We start from the raw sequence: 21,590 nt of genomic DNA, 5'->3' as shown, positions 1-21,590 counted from the left end.
CCTTCTCAGCAGCTGGAAGAAACAAGGGAATTTCCTCAAAGTATCCCTGCAGCTGCAGAATTTGGAAGACCTGAAAGTAAGAATATGCGGGCTGGTGGTGATCTCAGAGGCAACCCTTTGGACAGAACTTTTATTTAGAGGATTTGAAACAAAAACTTCTCCTCTACTACAGCCTGCTGGGAAATCAGTATCCTTAATGATTGGATAACAGAGCAAATTTACAATCAAAGGCCGGTAAGCTTACAGGACACTCCTTGGAGCTTCCAACCAACTTATTTTATAATCATATCGAATTATCTAGAGCAGTCTTGTATTAATATATAAGAATATAAACATTACATATTTAACATAGATATATAATAAATATATAAAAAAAAACTTTACAGACAAATCTATCACAAGCAAGCCATTTTAGCTCCTAAGACTGTTGTATAATTCATTACTTTAGAGTTTGGTTATCACAAATGTGCTTTCACAGAGACTCTTAACAATTGCTATCTCCATAGAACCATAAAATGACAGCAGAGTAGATTTCTTAGGAAGTAATACTAAAAGATTTCTAAGGATAGGACAGTTTACCAATCTCCTTCCTGCATAATTCTGACAAATTTAGAAAGCTTAGAAAAATTTCTCCACAATCCTTGGTCTTCATCTGCTATCCTTTCTCTAAGTTCTTGGCTTATGTTTCTAGCAGAAGTTATAGTACTAGAACTGTATTAAATTATTTTTTAAATTTACTATGTTAGAATCATACAAATCTATAAATACCAATTAATGAAAATGTCATTTTGTATGTACATAGGAATAGAGGTACTGATGTTCTCATTTTTATAAAATTTTAAGACCTTTAAAGACCTTGCTTTTGTAGTATATCTAGGCCTTCAACACATTTTTTTTAATGGTGAACTATGACCTTTAGTGAAACTCTACCATATTTGGAAAATACATGGAAAGTTCTTAGCACCAAAGTACTTGTGGGTAGCGACACTACAGTATGTGGAAAACATCCATTCCTACCAACCATTAGAAATGGTTATCAGTCTTTCATTCTTTTTATCTTCTTTTCAACTCAACTAAGTATTTCTTCACATGGCTTTGTTCATACTTTCTAAAACCCTTTAGTTTACTTGCTTAACTGAATCAGAGGGCTGGATGGTGAGGCCACGACTTCCCAATAAGATTTAATTATGAGTGCAGATATGAACAAGATTTAGACTATTAAGCCTTGCACTTCAAAAAAACTTTTAACATATTTTGCCTTTAAATCTTTTATCACCTGCAAAAATTAATTAAGTGCAGATGTAGCAGGTTCTCTTTGGATGCCAGGGTTCATTTCCTGTCTATGCTTTGTCAGACAACCTATTACACCTCCTCGTGAACTAGAGGCAAACCGAAAACGGGGCTCATAAATCACCAGTCAGCTCTCTTTCGCCCTTTCCTGGGTTGGCCTTTCTGTATGGGGCAGATCTCCAGCTCATTATTCATGAATATACTATAGACAACATGCCAAGTGTCATCTGCATTTAAACAAGCCATTTGTTAAGCAAATTATAACTCTATTGTGTAAGAACGCATCATGTTAAAATGCAAGACTAATCTAATGCCTCTGACTTTTAATCACTCAGGGTTCCTGCCGGGAGTCATCCCAAACTGGCATACATGATCTCAGATCTTTTCAGAAAGAATGACATGCTGACTTGTTTTAATAATACCACTGTTGCACAACAAGCAACATGATTGCTAACCAAGGGAAATGGCCAATTGGTTACCAAAGCAACAGCATTCTTTCCAGAACATCTGACTATTTAAAGTCTATATTCTGTAGGGAAAAGTAAATTCAGGTTCTGTTGGGTTATTTTAACTGTGGAAGTATCAATTCATTTAAGGATCATAAAAGTTGCCCTGATCTGCGCCTTCTTCTCATTAAATTGCAGTTAACACCATGAAAGTGAAACGTGAATGTTTATGGTTTCAGAACTGCAATCTTGAATTTAATGAGTTTCCACATTCAAAGGAAACACACCCGTCAGTTGTTTGCAAGCGCTAAAAGCAGGACAACCTAACAGAGAAATACAAATACACTCCCTTTTATCTAGAGTCACTGAAAATGCAGCTCTGTCCAGGAATACATACCAGATCTACAATCAATATCTTGCTTATATTTAGTTGGTCTCTCAAGTATTTGGCGGTAATTGCAACTGAATTAAAAAAGCAGAAACCCCTGTGGAATAGAGAAGAACAGAGAAATAAGAAAGCAAATCAGCCAGGAAAACCATTATAAATAATGTTCAGAGCATTTTTTAAAATGCTATATGATCTCTGAAGCCATAAATCTGCTTCTGGGAGTACCTTGCAAGATTTTTCAGTCCATCTGCTAACAATTAGAGGCTTCAGAGACATGCACGGGGCAGGTGACTGCCAGGAACCGTGGTGCTTAGAGATGGGCAACAGTCCCTGGTACTTACATGGCTGTGGATTCTTCAGCATGATGGCCTGGGGGCCTTACAACAGCAAACCCATTCTGTAAAAATAAGACAGGTTTTCAATGCTCAGATATGGGAGGATTGCCTGGATCTCCATGTACTACAGAGCATCAGGTGTGCACAAAAAGATTCAAGTCTCTAAGAGGCCTTCAGAGCTTCTTTTCTTGACCCCACTGCCTTTTCTGAGAATGAACAGAAACAATATATATGATAACATTTTATCAGATCATGTCTCAAAAAGAAGGCTCCTACAGAGCAAGGGGAAGAACAGGGATTCAGGAGTTGTACCTAGCTGGCAAATATATATATAGCAGCTGTTATACTAGCATGATTCATTTTCAAGAACAACTTCTTATTTTATGAAAACAACATCCTACAGAGGAAGAAGAAATTCACTTTGGTGCAGGTTTGGGTTAAAATTTGGAAAGACCAGGGAAGATCCAAAGTGAAAATTCTTTAGCTGGATTTTCTTAATGGTTATTTCCACTCCATTGTCAGCAAAATGATAAATTTATACTCACACACTCACATACACACAAAAGAAACCCAGAAAGGTGAAAAAGAGAACAATGGAAGGCCCATATTTCTTCCAGTCTATAAATTTAGCTTGGATGACTGCCAAGACTTGCAACTTTATTGGATTCCCTAAGTCAATTTTTAGCCCATGTTCTGGAATTTTATAAAGAATTCCAGGGCTGAATAGCAATCAGATCTATCCATGATCAAGGAATGCCTTAACCTCCAGATTAGTTGGAATGCATCACGGAAAGCTGAAGTAACTCCAGCATGAAGGCAAGGAACTATAAATCGTTATAAAGCCAGCATGCTCAGAAAAGTTGGGTTGCTAGACATGAAAAAAAATCATTCATCAGATGGTTCACACCACCTTTCACTTAACTCCTAAGATCAAGTCCTCCTAAGATCAAGATTCAAGTAACATACACAAAGATATTTCTTTAATATAGAAACCTAAAACTTTTGAAATGATTTTAATATACCCCAGGGGTATTTTTTTCCTACATCTTACTATAAGCATAAAGATATATCAAGAAAAATAATCTATTCCCTAGGACTTTAAATATACATAAATTTTTCTAGGATGTATGGTAACCAACATACAATGATTAATTTGTTACACATTTTGATGAGCATATACATAATGATAATCTCAGAAGCAAACTAGAAGTCAAATAACACAATACCATTTTTAAATGTGGGAATCGTGAAAAACATATTTCCTATAACAGTTCTTAAAATACTATCTTTCTGGCAATAAACGACTAATATGAGAGAAACTATTTAATGAACCACACAAGACCAAACAGACTGAAATTTTAAGATTGAAGAGTGACACTTTAGTGTGCTAAAGGAATCCTGAGGATAGATTATTAAGTAAAGATTATGATAGGTGCAATATATCTTACTAGGAAGGTAACAGGATGAAATAAATATAATACAAGCAATATAATTAGCATGTAATGAATTTCTGTAATTGGATTCATAATACTAATGATCTTTTACAATTCAACTAAAACAAATACACTTTTTAAAAAAACTACTATGTTTTACAGCGAAAGGGCATGGAAAGACAATACAAAGAAGAAAAATTTCCAGTGATCAATAACTATAAGAAAAAATATTCAACAAAATTAATAATTAAATAAAAGTTGATGAAAATCCTAATGGAAAAACACTTCTTCACCCAGGAAATTGGATTTCTTTTTTCAATACTCTATGCTAACAATGCAACGGTACTTCATAACTCACAAATGCTGCCCAGGAGAAGATAATTTATTAAAGCATTCCTGGAAAATAATCCATCTCTATATATGTTTAGAGCCTTTAAAAAAACATTTACCCTTTCAATTACTAATATACTTAAAGAATTTTTGCCCTAAAGGTGTTACTATGCTTGTAGGCAAGCATTTATATAAAAGATGTTTTATTTACAATAGGAAAACTAGAAATTACGTAAGTTAGCTAATACTAGGAGAATGTGTAAGTGAATTATGGTAAATCTATACCACGGAATATTAGTCAGCCACTAAAATTTTGCTATTATAAATACTGAGTAGAAGAGAAAGATATCAACTTTGGAAGTATTAGTGTTAAAAATAACAGACACATTATGATATCACTGAGTGATAGTATTGCATGGTTATTTTAAATTTATAATTTCATATTTTTTGAAAATGGTTTTACAATAAACACTAATTATTTCACAATGAAGATGTAAAACAAAGAGAAAGTTGAAACGTACATTTGAATTTGTCTTATAGGAAGAGCTGTGATCATAAAGGTAGAGAAAAATTTTAAAGGATATTCTGGGCAGGAGGGAAAAGTATGACATGGCTTGGACGAAAGGATTTTAGAAAGTATTATTTATGAATTTTATACTGTATATCAACTGGAATTTAACAATAACTTTAAAAAATAAAGAATTTATTTAAAAACATCAACCTGAATAGAAATCATGTTAAGAAACAACATGGAGGGGCGCCTGGGTGGCTCAGTGGGTTAAGCCGCTGCCTTTGGCTCGGGTCATGATCTCAGGGTCCTGGGATCGAGTCCTGCATCGGGCTCTCTGCTCAGCAGGGAGCCTGCTTCCTCCTCTCTCTCTGCCTGCCTCTCGATCTACTTGTGATTTCTCTCTGTCAAATAAATAAATAAATAAAAAGAAACAACATGGAAGTAAAAATCACATAAATAATTAGCTAGTTTATAGAGGGAAAAAAGTCAAATAGTATTTGATTTCTATTTTTCTCCTCTCTCTTATAGCCAAATTCCTTGAGAAAGGAGTGTGCCTTTCACTTTATAATTTTCCAAAGTAACCTCCACCATTCTGCTAAACTGCTTCTAAAACTGCTTCATCTGGGGCTGAAAATTATCTTCTTGCAATAACAAATCTTTTCCGGGTCATTATGATTCTGATCCACCCAAAGCTTCCACTGTGTTCTCATTAATGGCAAACACCCCTACATTTTCCCTGTCTTTTCTGAGTGCACCCCCTTTCCACAGCCAAAGCCTTGAAGAGGGCTGCTTCTTCCACAATCTGCTCAAGTGGTAGCTGCTTCCTCTCTTACACCATGCAAGCCTGCATTCAGAAAAGACGGAACTGGTGTACTCCTTGGGTCTCACTGATGCTTTGAAACGTAAAACCCAATGCACCCACCCTCCACAATACTTTCTTGTAAGAAAGGATTAGATCACACTCAGAGAGAAAAGATAAACACAGTAAGATGACTGAGACTGAGTCCTCAAGCAGTCCTGTTACACTAGAGGAAATGTTAGTCCTCCTAAGATCAATTTTACCACCTGCAGTTAGGATCCCATCCCCTCCTACTTTTCCACCATCATTTACGTTATGTTTTTCTCGCTGACATACTAAATTCATATTAAAATTCCAAATTATATATATATTTCATTCAGATTTAAATAAGCTCATTTTCATCATCTTGAAAATAAAAATTTATATATATATATATCAAAACAATACAAATATATACATATGTATAATATACTATGTGCCTCTATCCTTAATCCCACTGATCCCTCATTTCTACATGTTTCTTCCCCTTTAGCAAGCAAAATTCTTGAAATGGTGGTCTACCTTGCTGTCTCCTTTGGCCTCACCTCTGCCTCAATAACCTATCTCTGATTTATCTTCCACTTTCTTAGTTCATTAAGAAGTTTTTACTAAGGTCACCATGGCCTCCATGTCACTAATTTCAAAGACATTATTATGCTCTCAGACTATGGGACCCCTGGTCAACTTTAAACACTATGGGCTACATCTTCATTTTAAAAACACTCTAAAATAAATAAATAAATAAACAAATAAATAAATAAATAAAAATAAGAATAAAAACACTCTCTTCTCTTGGTTTCTGTGATTTCATGCTCCACTGGTTTATTTATCTCTTTCCACTTCCTAATCAGTCTCCCTTGAATGCTCCTACTCCTCAGCTTGCTCATCAATTATTAAAATTATTCATGGCCCAGTCTTAGACTTCTCTTTCTCTTCTTTCCACACTTGCTTCCAAGGCAATGCCATCACTCTTGTGGATTCAGTTACCACCCATCATCAGATACTTCACAGATTTCTATTTCTAAGATAAGCCCTCCACTGAGCACTGGACCAAAATTATTAGCCCACCTACTCAATATCTTCACTTAAATATTCACTTGGAAGTTCACTTCAAATTTAATATATCCAAAATCAAACTTCCGATCTTCTCCCAGCCTTCTCTAACTTACCAATGATTCATCCAGTGGCTCACGTCAGAGACCCATGAATTATCCTTAATGGCTCCCTCGCCCTAACCTTCCTCCATTTCACTTTATTTTATTTAGTTAGTTATTTTTTCATGACCAATTCCTGTTGATTTGATTCTAAATATCACTCAAATCCATCTACTTAGGTCTACATCCACTCCTTGAGTATTTTGCCTTTTGAAGTTCTGCTTTTCTATCATTCCTCCAGTAATTATTCTTAGTGATTTCAATGCCATACATACAGACACTCCGTTCAATATCTTGATATTTCAGTTCTGATTCCTCGTCTTAAATGACTGTCTTCCACTTACAGTCATATTCCTAGGCCTTGCCATTTTCAATAAGACATCTATTCCATAATGTCAAACATCCTATTCTCTTACTATCCTAATTTCCAGTTAACGCCCCAACTACAACCAAGATTTCCAATTCATTGATCTTACTGAACTTTTGCTATCCATCACTCATTCCTATCACCATATTCCTTCCCTCTTTATCTGGTTAGACTTTAGGGTCCATCACTGTATTCACTTCCTTGCATATACTTTTAGATATCTTGTACTTTTCTCCCCCCAGTATACTCCCCTGGTATATTAATGCACTCAGGCTACTATAACAAAGTACCACAGGCTGGGTGACTTCAACAACAGAAATTTACTTTTCTAGTTCTGGAGGCTGAGATTAAGGTCTGAAGTTGAGATTAAGGTCTGGCAGAGTTGGGTTTGTGTTAAAAGCACTCTTCTCAGTCTGCAAATATCTGTCTTTTTCCTAGGGTCTTTATATGGCCTTTCTTCTGAGTGTACACACACAAGGCTAGGGAATTAGAGAATTCTTATATCTCGTCCCCCTTTATAAGAGCATTAGTCCTATCAGATTAGGGTCATACCCCTACGACTTCTTGTCACCTTTATCACCTCCTCCCAGACGAAAGGTCTTCAAATACAGTCACATTAGGAGTTAGAGCTTCAACATTATAAATTTGGGGGGCACATATATCCAGCCCATAAATACTTCTAGTCACTTTGTCCCTTTCTTCCTTCAACACATTCCTCTGATAAAATTACAAAACTAATTAAATATAACTCACATCTGCTCTCTTCCTGCAACTAAGCCTATATAAAAATGATATAACTGGTCTTCCTCTGAAGTCATGATTACAAACCTCAGATAGGCTCTTCAAGATGCCCAGCAATCGTACCACATTCCTTAGCCAATTAACTCTATATTTTAGGAGAGTTATTTCTACTTTCTTCTCTTTCTTCAAATCTCCATTAACCCCTGCTCATTTTTCCCCTTTGCTGATGACCTAGCTTCTTATTTCAATTAAAAAATAGAAGCAATTAGAATAAAATTTCCTCATCTTTCCATAATCAGATCTAACCATCTACTTCTACCAGTCCCTGATCCTAAGAGCAATTAATTCCCTGTGTACTTAATCCCACTGTCTCTTACCTATTCAAAAACACCTCACCTATACTTTTCCCTTTCCCCCTGTAATCATTTGTTTCCTATATTGAATTGTTGCCTTGACAATAAAAAACATACATAAAAGCCTTTCATCTTAATAAAAACAAAATAAACAAGGCAAAGTGACAAATAATAGCGTTATACTATATTGCTATCATGTACTATATAGTACGTAAAATAATGCAAATACAAATGTGATAAATAATAAACTCTAATATTTTATTACTTATTTAATCCTAACATCATCTGAGGGCAGATAACATTATTATCCTCATTTCACGAATGACAAAATCAAAGCACAAAAAGATTAAAGAACTTGCTCAAGAATCATACCAGCAAGTGAGAGGGCTGGGATTCCATCCTAGATGGTCTAGGACCTGAAAAAAAGCATTGAAGACTAGCCACACTGTACAACCCGGCTTTGCTTACCTCTTCAGCTTCATCTTGCACCACCATCCACTTTCCTTTCTCCACTCCAGTCACAGTGGCCTTTTGGTTCCTTTAGCGTGCCTGTTTTCCTAGCCACAGGCCTTTGCACAGGCTCCTACTTCATAATGGAATTCCTTCCATTTCTATACCCTCTTCCTTTACCTGGATAACACCTCCTCATCTGCATATTTCAGCTCCATTATCTCCACAGAGAAACCATCCCTGAGACCCTGCAGGTCAACATCAAGATCCTCTATAATACGTACTTAGCGATCTGCCAACACTTGTTTCTGAGAACTCCTCTTAGTTTATGATGACGTACCTCTTAGTGTGATTATTTGTTTTCATTATTTTCAATTATTGTGATTATATAATTAATGTTACATCTATACTCCCCATAGTGCGGTCACCCCTCTATGACTTGGCTCACCATTTTATCACCTAGACTTACATAGTGCCTGGCGTAAAGAATGATAAAATACATTTGTGAATAGATACTACTCTGGCTCTTATCCCTCTGGTGATTCCGTTGATTTGCTCTTGGCTGTAAGTTCTCCATTATCTCAAAGGTCCCAACTTCTGCATCCCAGTTTTTGTGGGAGTTCACCTATTAGAAACACATAAAATACTCTGTTCCTTACAATTAATGGAGATTTTGATTTGATTAACTATAGTGGGAAAATGTTTCAAATGAAATGATAATTCTTACAGAAATGTCTGACTTTCACAGTGGATTCTGAATGGAATTTGTTTTGTATTTTTCTGTACCATTGTCTGACATAATGGTTTATTTTATGGGATACCACTTGAACCAGTGTTTCCCTTGACTCAAGAATATATATGTCTTCAATGAATATTTTTCAATGAGCCTTTTTAATCATCAATTTACTGTATATTCCAAAACACTCAATAATCTACCAGCTTATACAACTATAAGAAAACCTATATACAATAAAGGACTCAGAGGCTCAGTTTATTATTTTCTCATTTAATGCTAATAATAATAATTTTCATTTTATGAAAAAAATTATTTTCTCAAACCTTGAGGTTTGTATGATGTTTTCACTTCATCTAATTTTTTGAGCATCTCAGAATGTGGTAGTAAAACATACCTATCTATATAACTTTGAATTTCTTTCTACTTTACTTCATAAAAAAACTCCCTGCTTTACATTTTATTCAGTTATGAAAAGTACTTAATCTAAGCAAATGAAAGTTAAAGTACTTTTCTGTGATTTTATATCAATTTAAGGGCAATGTAATCTTTGCCTTAATAATCTGATTTTTTAAATCTCTTTTCTTTCAAGTTTTAAATTCTCTTCAGTCATGAACATTACTAATCATAGAGCTTTGGCAGTATTTTAGCATCACTAACAGTAACAATGTTTCCAGGGTGTTCTCATAACCATATTTTTGTTGTGGTTGTTGTTATCTAGATCAGTATTATGGATGTTTCCTCTTGGTTCAAGAGGAGGATGTGTTCTCTGATGTCATCATATGGGGAAATGCAGGAGACTATTTGCTTCCCATACACAGCCATGGAAAGGGAATCTAGGACATTGTCTATATGTAAAAATGGATTTGAATGAGAGGGAAAGGAATCCAATCATTCTGGACTATACCCTATTTTTGTAACTTGTGAAATTTTCGTTTTCTGGTTAAATTTACCAAAATGTCAAACTTCATGTAATCTTTATATGCATAGTAAAACCCTCACCAGGCAAGTAAAGGGCTGGGAGTAAGCAAATCACTAGAACCACTTTAAAGTTGTTTTTTTTTTTTTTTTTTAACCTCACCTAAAGTAAAATTCTTCTACATAAGCTACGAAGTTCAAATTCTTCTACATAAGCTCAGATAACCATGGCACATATGAAACCGAAAATCTGGAGTGTAAAACAATCTGATGATTTTATTAGTTGCATTCATGAGGATGGTCTCATGGATAGGAGAAATGTGTATTTTCATTTTGCTAACATCCCCAAATATGTATTCAATGGATAGTAAAGAACTACTACTAATTCCAACCTCTGTAGAGTAATTTTGGTTTCAGAAATCATGGAAAATAAAGGCCTAATCACAAATGACAGGAGTAACATAAAAGTCAAGAACACGTTGTATAACAGAATTAGCCAATATATACAGAATCCAAAAGAGAAAAGCAAAGATTCATACCCATTCAAAAATATTAAGCAATGATCTGGACTTAAACTACATAATAGCCAGTAGTCCTGTTAGCAACTTAATAATTCTGATTTATTCTTTATAAAAACATAACTGCAGTACGTAGTGCTAAAGTTCTCTGTGATATTAATAAACTGACAAGAGATTGTGTTTCTTTGTTAAAAGTAGTTTAATCAGGTATTAGATCTTTACTTAATCTTTAACTCTATTCTGGGACACTATAAGAACAAAATCAAAGAAATCTGTCCTGCTTAGAAAAATGTTTTACATATAATGTAACTGCATACTATCCAAAGACTAATTGAGCATGTCAAACCAGCTGACTGAATTCTGTTTTTAAAATTTCTCTTTTAGTGCACTGCTGGTTTAGTACTCAGTAATTACCTCCCAATGTCTAAATATTAACACTAAAGTGTTTCTAAGTGTATTTATGCATCGGTTCTCATTGAAATACTATGTATCAAAACCAAACACAGCATGGAAAAACTCTACAGCATGTATTTCCAAATAAAGATGTGATGGTTGAATTACTGCTTCTAATATAGTTGCAGAATTAGAAATTTATATGCAGTGGTTTACGTGCCCAAAATATTTCATGAGAAGCCAAAATCCCAGCTACCCCAGATCCATAATGCACCCATACTGATGCATTATCAATTTTGAAAATGACTTTAAGAAACATTCATTTATACAAACATTTTTAAATAGTTAGAAATATTTTAATCTACTTTGATATTCAGTAATAACTATAATTATCAAGTATGTTGGTGAATAAACTATTTAGCGCTAGTAAAAAGAAGTGCTGAAAGCAACTAGAATCTGAAATTTACTTGTCTATGCTAGGCTAGCACAACATAATCTCCCAACAAATCCGTATGCTTTTAAGTGCCCTTTTTAACATCTCAAGAAATGTGCTTGCCAAGTGTACAAGTCTTTTATATGATGATCAAGAGTAATAAAAATAAAGCATGCATTAGCTGGTGTGACACACTTTAAAATTATTTATAGTAATAAATTTGGGATTCTTTATATTAAGTTGCATAGGGGGAAGAAGTCAGAAACATGGCAAAGATATAATGCTTTTGTAAGACTTCATTGGATAGAAGGTCCTAAAGTTTTCCTATTACAGTAAGTTTTTGTTTCTTAAAAATTACAATTATGTTGTCTGTTAGATCCTGTTTTAGTTGTTGTATGGGCTTTCTTCCTTCCTTTGTCTCTCTTCCTTCCTTTCTTATTTTCTTTCTTTCTTCTCATTTTTCCTTTCCTTTCCTTTGCTTTTTTTCTGGTGAAGTGGGGTAATATTTGTTGTAACAGAATTTAAAATATAAATACTACTATTCACCTTGTCACATTAAGTACTTTATAAGTATTTCCTTCCCTCTGGTGTAAGTAAAGTGGAATAAGGCAAAAATGTCCATCAAAATTCTCTAGCACCTTGTGAAATACCTACGATGGTTTGTATGAATTTGCGGCTCTGCCCCTCATCCAAAATGGTGCCGGTTACAATCAATATAGTGATATGAGGGTCCATTCTTTCAGCTAAAGAAGCTGAAAATTGTTCAATGGAAAGTTTTCACATTATCTTTGTTGATATCACTGGATGTTAAAATTTGGAGGGGAAGATCATACATAAAAGTTGAATGAATATTCCTTCCCTCCTACCACTTACTCCCTGATACTGGATTGAGGGATTTAGATTATCAGAAACCAACTCAGGAGCAGAGAAAGAAAAACAGTCATTCCACCTGCCTTGCTTTCCCCACTTCTGTTTACCTTGTAGGAACTTGTGAAGCAATTAGCTCAGATGCCCCTTTTCAGGAATGGCTCAGGTATAGGAGTGCTAAGAAGATGTTAAATACCTGCAATCTCAAGTTGAACAAGTTGGATATGATATAGTTTATCATTTGTTCAACATGACTTATACCAGCTCCCACTAAAAGCTCCTAATGAATAGTAACTGTGAACCTTTTGTGTATTCTGAGGTCTTCCTCTTCAGCTAACTAACATCTGTAATGAAAAATAGTCCCACATGATTTACAGCTTGGCAACAATAATGTGAATAGTAAATTCCCCTCCCAGGCTTTAATTTTTTAGAATAAAATTTTATTTAGAAATAAAAAAAAAGGCATTAAGTCTTCTAAACACTGTAAATAGTTGGGTTTATCCTATTATCCCTACCTTTATGAGAAAGAGAGGATCAAATTATGTAATCTCAAAGACCCACTACTGACAAATGCTAGACTTCATCTACTTGTATTCAATTTTACAAGTCTTTGAAAAGCACAGTATAACAATTGTTAATTCTACATATAAAACATTAAATCTAGTTTTGTGATTCCTTTTGAAGGGAAGGATTAGAATAGGATAAAATACTATATTGCAGAATACTTGAACACTAAGTTAAGAGGTATCTCCTAATTATATCTAAACCACTTATAAAATTTGACATTGAAATTAGTAAATCAAGGTCAGTCTTCTGGTTGCCTTTTACAGCAATTCACTGGTATGCATAATATTTTGAAATATGCCAATACAGTCCTCAAAACCAGTTAACTTCAACTTTAAAAAGGACTTTCTAAAAAGACAGTTTGCTTTAGAATCAATGCTATCAATCTACAACCTCTAAGGAAAGGAAATTTCACAAAGAAAGTTTGTTTCTCACATACTAGAATCTGGGAGGTTAAAGGAGGCAGGGAGATTTGCCAAGAAAACAATAAGGGACATATGGGAATACCATTTTGTTTCTTTGAGTGAGCTCAAGGGAGCCAGAAAAACAGGAGCCCAGCATTAGCAGTTTAACTGAATGGTGGACCCCAAAGCATATGTGCAGCTGCCAGCCCTGCTCCCTGAAGAATCCAGAAGGAAGAAGCTTGATGACAGAACTGGAAAACAGTTCTTAGGAAGCCTGGCATCTGTGGCCCATAATGCCTACAGCCTTCATCCTGGCAAAGATGTAGCTACAGATAGGAATAAACTCAGTCATGAAAAACCAGTCTCCTGGTAGAAAAGAGACAAGGTATTTGATGGTGCTTATATTACACATAATTTAGGTTGTGCCTGGTACAAAAATAGTAACAATGGATCCACTATGAAGTAGTTTCTGTTGGGAGGTTGGGGGGATCATCAAGAGAGGCTTAGTAAGGCAATAATAACCCACCTAAAAGCTATTTGTTTAGTTTTTCAATCAGTGGTTTCAGCTGACACAAGATCCAACAATTCAATTCCCTGAACTTTTTGAAACATGACTAGTTTTTGGACCAAACCGACCAAAAAAATCAGGCACTTTTCATTATGTAAATAGAATCGCAGTATGAAAAACTGTTGAGAAAAAGGAATTAGGGCAAGAGTTTTTGGTTTAGTTTTGTTTTTAAGAACCAGAAAAAAAAAAATAAGACAGATGATCATAGCTTTCTGTGATAACAGCATAATATAATAATATGACATTATAATAATAGTAATCGTTATAGGATATTATAATATTATATAATATATAAAGAATATAATATATTATATATAATATATATACTATATAATATAGGATATAATAATAATATTCATATAATAAGATAATAGTAATGAACACACCTGAGAAGAGATGACTGGGGGGAACTTCTGTCATTATACTTTACTTACATCTTACTTACTACAGTAGATTTTCATTCTCTCAATGGTGGTTCTACTATTCTTGGTACCTTTTGGTACATACATATATTTATTCAGTTAAATACATGAAATTTCAAAAATTTTAAGAGTAGCAATGTACATTTTGTAACTAGTACCTAAATGTCTGGGTTTTTAGGTAGATTATTTTAAAATCTGGTCATATTATTCTAACTCTAATTGTAAATTTTCTTCTTTCATTAAATTCTAATTCTCCATGACCATATACTATAACTAGAACAGATAGCAGCAATTAAATTTGTCATTTCAATCAAAAGTAGACAATTGAATAAGAATTTCAACCAAAGGGGCTCCTGGGTGGCTTGTTGGTTAATTGTCTGACTTTGGCTCAGGTCATGATCCCAGGAACCTAGAATGGAGTCCCACGTCGGGTTCCCTGCCAGGGGGGAGCCTGCTTTTCCCTCTCCCCCCTCCTCATGCTCTTATGCTAGCTCTCTCAAATAAATAAATAAAATCTTAAAAAAAGGGAAGAATTTCAAGCAAAGAAATTAAATTATGTAGCATTATGTACATAACAGCATTGTCTGGAAAAAACACCTAATCAAATGACCACACTTCATTTTACAAGTTTTATGTATGAATATGAAATTTATTACCATATAAAATTACAAAGGTGTAAAATACTTATGTTCTCTAAATGTGTATAATACATGTGATTTGGACACTGGTATCAAAAGCAAAACAATGTCTTTTGCAGAGACTGAAAAAAGGAGGACAGTGAACATCTGTATGATGCATAAACTGGCAGGTATCAAATTTAATACTATCAGAGATTTAAAAATAAATAAGTTAGAAGATTTTTTTTCTCATTATATGTTATTTGTGCTCTATTTTAAATATTGTACTGAAATATCACAGTATAAAATGTTTTAAGTAAATGCACAATAGCCTAGAATTTATTTCAGGAAGCATTCTTTCCCATCTAAGTTATTTTTAAAATAACTTTAGGACTAACTGAATGAGTAAATAGGTGTCAGGGACTGAGAAAAGCTCAGGAAGGTTTAGAGGGGACAGAGATGTAGATAGTTAGAGTCTGAGGGCAGATGCAGCAATTTTTAGTCAGTATGAGCTAAACCACATACAAGTAATGAAATCTGGACAGTCCAAAGCCAAGACACAGATGGAAAGGCTGGAAATAGGCAGATTCAATTACCATGGAGCAGGCAGTTAAAATAACAAACTAGAAATTGAAATATTAGCCATCAGAAAAGCAGATGGGTAAAATAAAAACCTAGAAAGAAGCAGATTGTGTAGTGGGAACACCACAGGCAGTCCATCTAAGCAACAAGTCTTAACTCCTAAGTAAACAATCTAAGTAAACAGTAGGCTTACCTTTTACTTACTGTAAGGGTTTAAGTATTTGCATGTCATTTTTCAAAGCTGTAAATCAGTCCATAAGGTCAAGAACAAGGTTGTTTCCCATAAAAGTAAACATGTAACTGCCAAGGGTTCTCCCTGTTTTTGATGTTTATATGTCCATTCAAAGAGGATGTGCTGAGAATATATTGCTAACATGTTTGTAATTTCCTTCATTTAAAGTTGAAGAATCAATTAGAGAGGTAAATTAATGGGACCTGTTCTAATTACTGACATATACATCTTATGAGAATGAGAGATAAAATTTGTACCAGGAGAGAATTTCAATGTACTCTCAAAAATACATTTGTTTTGGAGAGCCAGATCTAATTAGAAGGAAGAAGGATGTACAAAAGGATGGCCTGCAAAAGTAATAATAAATCACTGAACAAACAAACAAAAAAGTATTTTTATTTCTTTCTTTCTAAGAGAGAGAGCACAAATGGCAGGGAGATGGGCAACGGGAGAGGAAAAGGGGGAGCAGGCTCCATGCCCAGCCCAGAGCCCAATGTGGGTGTTGATCTCAGGACTGTAAGATCATGACCTGAGCCGACATTAGGAGTCAGACGCTTAACCAACTGAGCAACCCAGGTGTCCCATAAAACATACTCTTCTTTAAATCACTGAAGAGCTTTGGACACAAAGATTTTAAAAGAATTAAATCCTACAGAAAACAAGCCCTTTCTAGTCTCTACTGATTTCTGAAACACAATGTCTACTATATAATCAAATATCACAAGACATGCAAAGAAGCAATATTAAAGCTCTTTATCAAGTAAAAAATAAGGTAATAGAAATATACCTACAAGGGACTCAAATATTAGAATTTTCAAATAAAGAGTTTAAAATAATTATAATAGGTTAAAGAACCTACAGGAAAAGATCATGGAGAGAAATACAATGGTGAAGGGGAGAATTTCAAAAGATATCTGGAAGCTGTAAAAGAGTACAAAAAGGAAATCTTAAAAGAGAATAATAAACTGTGTGAAATGAAAAATCATTTTAATGGGATTAACAGCAGCTTGGACACAAGAGAAGACAAAAACAACAAACTTGAAAACAGGTCAAGAGAAATTATCCAAATAGGTGTAAATAAGGAAGAAAAAGACTAAACAAGATCAGCACACACTCTAAGACCAGTGGGACAGTGTGAAATGATAAAATAAACATATAATTGGTCTCTAAGAATCAGAGGATATAGAAAATGTGGTAAATAAAGTATTTTAAGAAATATTACCTAAAAGCTCTCCAAATTTTATCAAAAATTGCCAGCTAACGACACAATACACTCAATGAGTTCAAGCAAGATAAAAACAGAGAAAACCATACCTAATCACAAAACTACTAAAAAAGAGAAAAATAAAGTCTTGAAGCCGGAGAGGGAAAAAAAAGATGCATTAAGTCATTAAATAGGTTAATCACCAAAGTGAGAGCTGATTTCTCATCATCAATTAAAAAAAAGGAAAAAATAACACTGAAAGGATATCTTTAAATTGTAAGATAATAATTAACATAAAATTTTTTATCAAATGAAAATATCATTCAAGGATTAAAGGAAAAGCAAAATACTTTCTTATAAACAGAAGATGAATCTGTTGTCAGTACAATTGTAATACAAGGAATGTTGAAGGAAATTCTTTAGACTGAAAGGAAATGATACCAGATGGAAGTCTGCATCTGCCCACATGAATACAGAGCACCAGAAAGATTAAATAGGCAGGCAAATATAAAAGATATTTTATAAATTATATTTATATTATATGTATACCCAACTGATTCTCTCTGAGACACACACACACACACACACACACACACACACACAGAAACATACACTTTAAAAATTTTTCAACTACTGAAGCAATAGAAATGGTAATTTGTTATGAAGATCTATACTATTCGTAAAAGTAAAATGTCTGATAAAATAATACTAAGGGTAGGAGGAGATAAAGAGAATAACAGTATTATAAATCTCAGTAAGTATAAAATGATTCAAGTCACACAGAGCCTATTTTTTCTGACTCTGACAGAACTGAATTCCACATCAATTAGAGAAAGATATACACAAAATCCCCAATTAGACACTAAGTAATACTCTTAGAAAATACATTTCGGGTCCTCTCCCCATAAGAAAAAAAAAAGGGTCTGAGCAGATGAATTACTAGTAATGACAATGAATCAGTAATCAAAAACTTCCAAACAAATGAAAGTTCGGGACCAGATGCCTCACAGATGAATTCTACAAAACATTTAAATAAGAGTGAATACCTTTTCTTCTCAAACTATTCCAAAAAATGGAACAGGAAGAAAAACTTCCAAATTCATTCTATGGGGCCTGTATTATCCAGATATAAAAACTAAACCAAGTCACTACAAAAAAAGAAAACTATAAGCCAATATCTCTGATGAGCAACAGATGTAAAAATCCTCAATAAAATATGAAGAAACTGATTAATAACAATTTTTTAAAAATCACAACAATCAAGTAGGATTTTTCCAGGGATGCAAGAGTGGTTCAATATTTGCAAACCAATCAATGTGATATATCAAATTAAAAAGAGGAAGGATAAAAGTCTTATGATCATCTCAAGAGGTGCAGAAAAAGCATGTGACAAAATAGGATATTTATTCATGATAAAAACTCTCAAAAGAGTAGGTTAGAGGGAACATACTACAACATAATAAAGGTCATATATGACAAACCCACAAATAACACCATAATCAATGGTGAAAACTGGAGAGCTTTTCCTCTAAGATTAGGAACAAGACAAAAATGTCCACTCTCACAACTTTCATTCAACAGAATACTAAAATTCCTAGCCACAGCAATCATCCAAGAGAAAGAAAGAAAAGGCATCCAAAATGATGAGGAAGAAGTAAAGCCTTCACTATTTGCAGATGACATAATATCGTTATTTCAAAAAAAAGAAAAAGTAACCTTAGACTCTACCAAAAATTCATTAGAACTAATAAATGAATTCAGTGAAGTTTCAGGATACAAAATTAATATAGAGGAATCTGTTGCATTTTTCTATACTAATAATAAAGTAGAAAGAAATTGAAAAAACAACCCCATTTATTATTTCACCAAAAAGAATAATATGCATATCAATAAACTTTACCAAGGAAGTAAAAGAGACCTATACTCTGAAAACAATAAAACATTGAGGAAAGGAACTAAGGAGGACACCAATGAAAGTATATTATATAATTATGAAATGTAAGAATTAATATTGTTGAGATGTCTATATTACCCAAAGCAATCTACAGATTCAATGCAATCTCTATCAAAGTACCAACAGTGTTTTTTTACAGAACTGGAACAAGTAATACTAAAATTTAAACAGAACCACAAAAGACTCTGAATAGCCAAAGAAAACTTGAGAAAAGAACAAACCTGGAGGAGTCACAATCCCAGATTTCAAGATATAATACAAAGTTGTAGTAATCAAAACAGTATGGAACTGGCACAAAAGCAGACACATGGATCAAAAGAACAGAAAAAAGAGCCAAGAAATAAAAACTCATGCTTAAATGGCCAATTAATCTATGCAAAGGAGACAGGAATATACAATGAGGAAAGGACAGTCCCTTCAATAAGTGGTGCTGGGAAAACCAGAAAAGCTATATGCAAAAGGATGAAACCAAACTACTTTCTTACACCATGCACAAAAACCAATTCAAAATGTATTGAAGACCTAAATATGAGACATGAAATCACAGAATTCCTAGAAGATAACATAGGCAGTAATTTTTTTGACATCAGCGTTAGCAACATTTTTCTAAATGTCTCCTTGTGCAAGGGAAACAAAAGCAAAAAATAAACTACTGAGACCACACCAAAGTGAAAAGCTTTTGTACAGTCAGAGACACCATCAACAAAATAACAAGGCAACCAACCTAATGAATGGAAGAAGATATTTATAAATGACATATCTGATAAGGGGTTAAGATCCAAAATATATAAAGAACTTACATAACTCAATACCCCCAAACCAAATAACCCAATCAAAAACAGGCAGAAGACTTGATTAGATATGTTTCCAAAGAGGACATACATATGGCCAACAGACACATGAAAAGATGGTCAACATCAAGAATCATGAGGGAAATGTGTATCAAAAGCACAGTGAGATATCACATTATACCTGTCAAAATAGCTAGAATCAAAATGAAATAACAAGTGTTAGTGAGGATTTTGAGAAAAAGCAATGCTCATGGTTTGCTGGTGGGAATGTAAATTGGTACAGCTACTGTGGAAATTAGTAGAGAGGTTCCTCAAAAAAATTTTAAAAAAAAATCATTTGACCCAGTAATTCTACTACTGGATATTTACCCAAAGAAAACAAAAAACATGAATTTGAAAAGACATATGCACATCTATGATTACTTTAGCATTGTTTTACAATAGCCAAGCTATGGAAGCGACCCAAATGACCACTGATAGATAAAATAATAAACAAGATGTGGAATACAGATATAATGAAATATTATTCAGCCCTCAAAATGAATGAGCTCTCACTATTTGTTATAATATGAATAGACCTAGAGGGTATAATGCTAAGTGAAATAAGTCAGACAGAGAAAGTCAAATACCATATAATTTTACTTATGTATGAAATCTTAAAGATAAAGAAACCAACCAACAAACAAAAAATAAGCTCTTAAATACAGAAAACACTGGTAGAGGGGTAGGTAAACAAGATAAAGGAGTACAAACTTCCAGTTATAAAATAAGTAAGTCATAGAAATGAAAAGTATAGCATAGGGAATACAGTCAATAATGTAATAATGTGCTTCAGTGTCAGAAGAAAAATACCAATGAGTAATATACAAAATTATTGAATCAATATGCTGTACATGTGAAACTAATTACAATATTGTATGCTAATTGTACTTCAATAAAATGGGGGGAAAATGGGTAATTATTTGAGGAAATGGCCATATTAATTAGTTTGTAGCAAAAATTTCACTATGTATATCAAGTTCTTGTGTTCACCATAAATGTATAGAATTTTTATTAAAAACAAGAAGAAAGAAATTTATAGCACTAACTGTCCATATTTGGGGGGGGGGAGAAAATCTTGTGAAAATAAGTAGAAGAAATCTCACTTAAAATGGATTTGGGAAGCCCTGAAAGGGGGTTGGGGGGTGGTCTCACACACTACCACTAGTCCCAGGAAGCATACCTCACATTCCAAAATTGGAAGAAGCTTATTTTACATATCCCCGTAAGAGGAAGGAAGAATTTCTCCTGGCTCTGTTACAGCCCAGCCAATGAGAACACAGCAAAAAGCCCCTCCCAGCTTCCTTCTTTCCCCTATAAAAGCATCCCCCCCTCCTCTCTTCTCTAGATTTGCTCCTGGTCTGCCACAGTTTCACTGTCCCAAATTGCAATTCCTCTGCTAATCCTTAATAAATGAATTATGCTGGTAAAATAACTGGCTCTTTTGTATTTTTAAGGTCAACAGTCTCAAGTCTACGACCTCAGCTTCTTCCCCCTTAAAAAACTAAAACAAACAAACAAACAAAACTAAAACAAACAAAAATGAAGAGCAAATGAAACCCAATGTAAGTAGAATAAAAGAAAATAGTAACAATGAAATCAATGAAGGAGAAAACAAAACAAAACAAAAAAGAATATTAATTAAAACAAAGGCTGGTTCTTTGAGAAGATCAATAAAATTGATAAATTTCCAGCTAGGCTGATCAGGAAAAAAG

At 33.9% G+C, this 21,590-nt stretch overlaps 1 protein-coding gene across 13 annotated transcripts in view; it reads right to left on the bottom strand.

Annotated features, from left to right (window-relative positions):
• Positions 1–21,590, bottom strand: part of HDAC9 (histone deacetylase 9) — a 924,856-nt gene that overhangs the window by 203,424 nt on the left and 699,842 nt on the right. For all 13 annotated transcript variants that reach the window (XM_045062751.1, XM_045062752.1, XM_045062760.1 and 10 more), the window contains 2 exons: positions 2,466–2,521; positions 2,134–2,221 (listed from right to left, as the gene is read on the bottom strand). In XM_045062751.1, coding sequence (XP_044918686.1) covers positions 2,134–2,221; positions 2,466–2,521 — 144 coding nt within the window. The remainder of the gene's footprint in view (positions 1–2,133; positions 2,222–2,465; positions 2,522–21,590) is intronic.

Source organism: Mustela putorius, unplaced genomic scaffold (genome assembly GCF_011764305.1).
Source record: "Mustela putorius furo isolate JIRA1106 unplaced genomic scaffold, ASM1176430v1.1 tig00003845_pilon_pilon_pilon, whole genome shotgun sequence".
In the NCBI taxonomy this organism is placed as follows: domain Eukaryota; kingdom Metazoa; phylum Chordata; class Mammalia; order Carnivora; family Mustelidae; genus Mustela; species Mustela putorius.
This window is presented reverse-complemented; position numbering and strand designations above follow the sequence as displayed.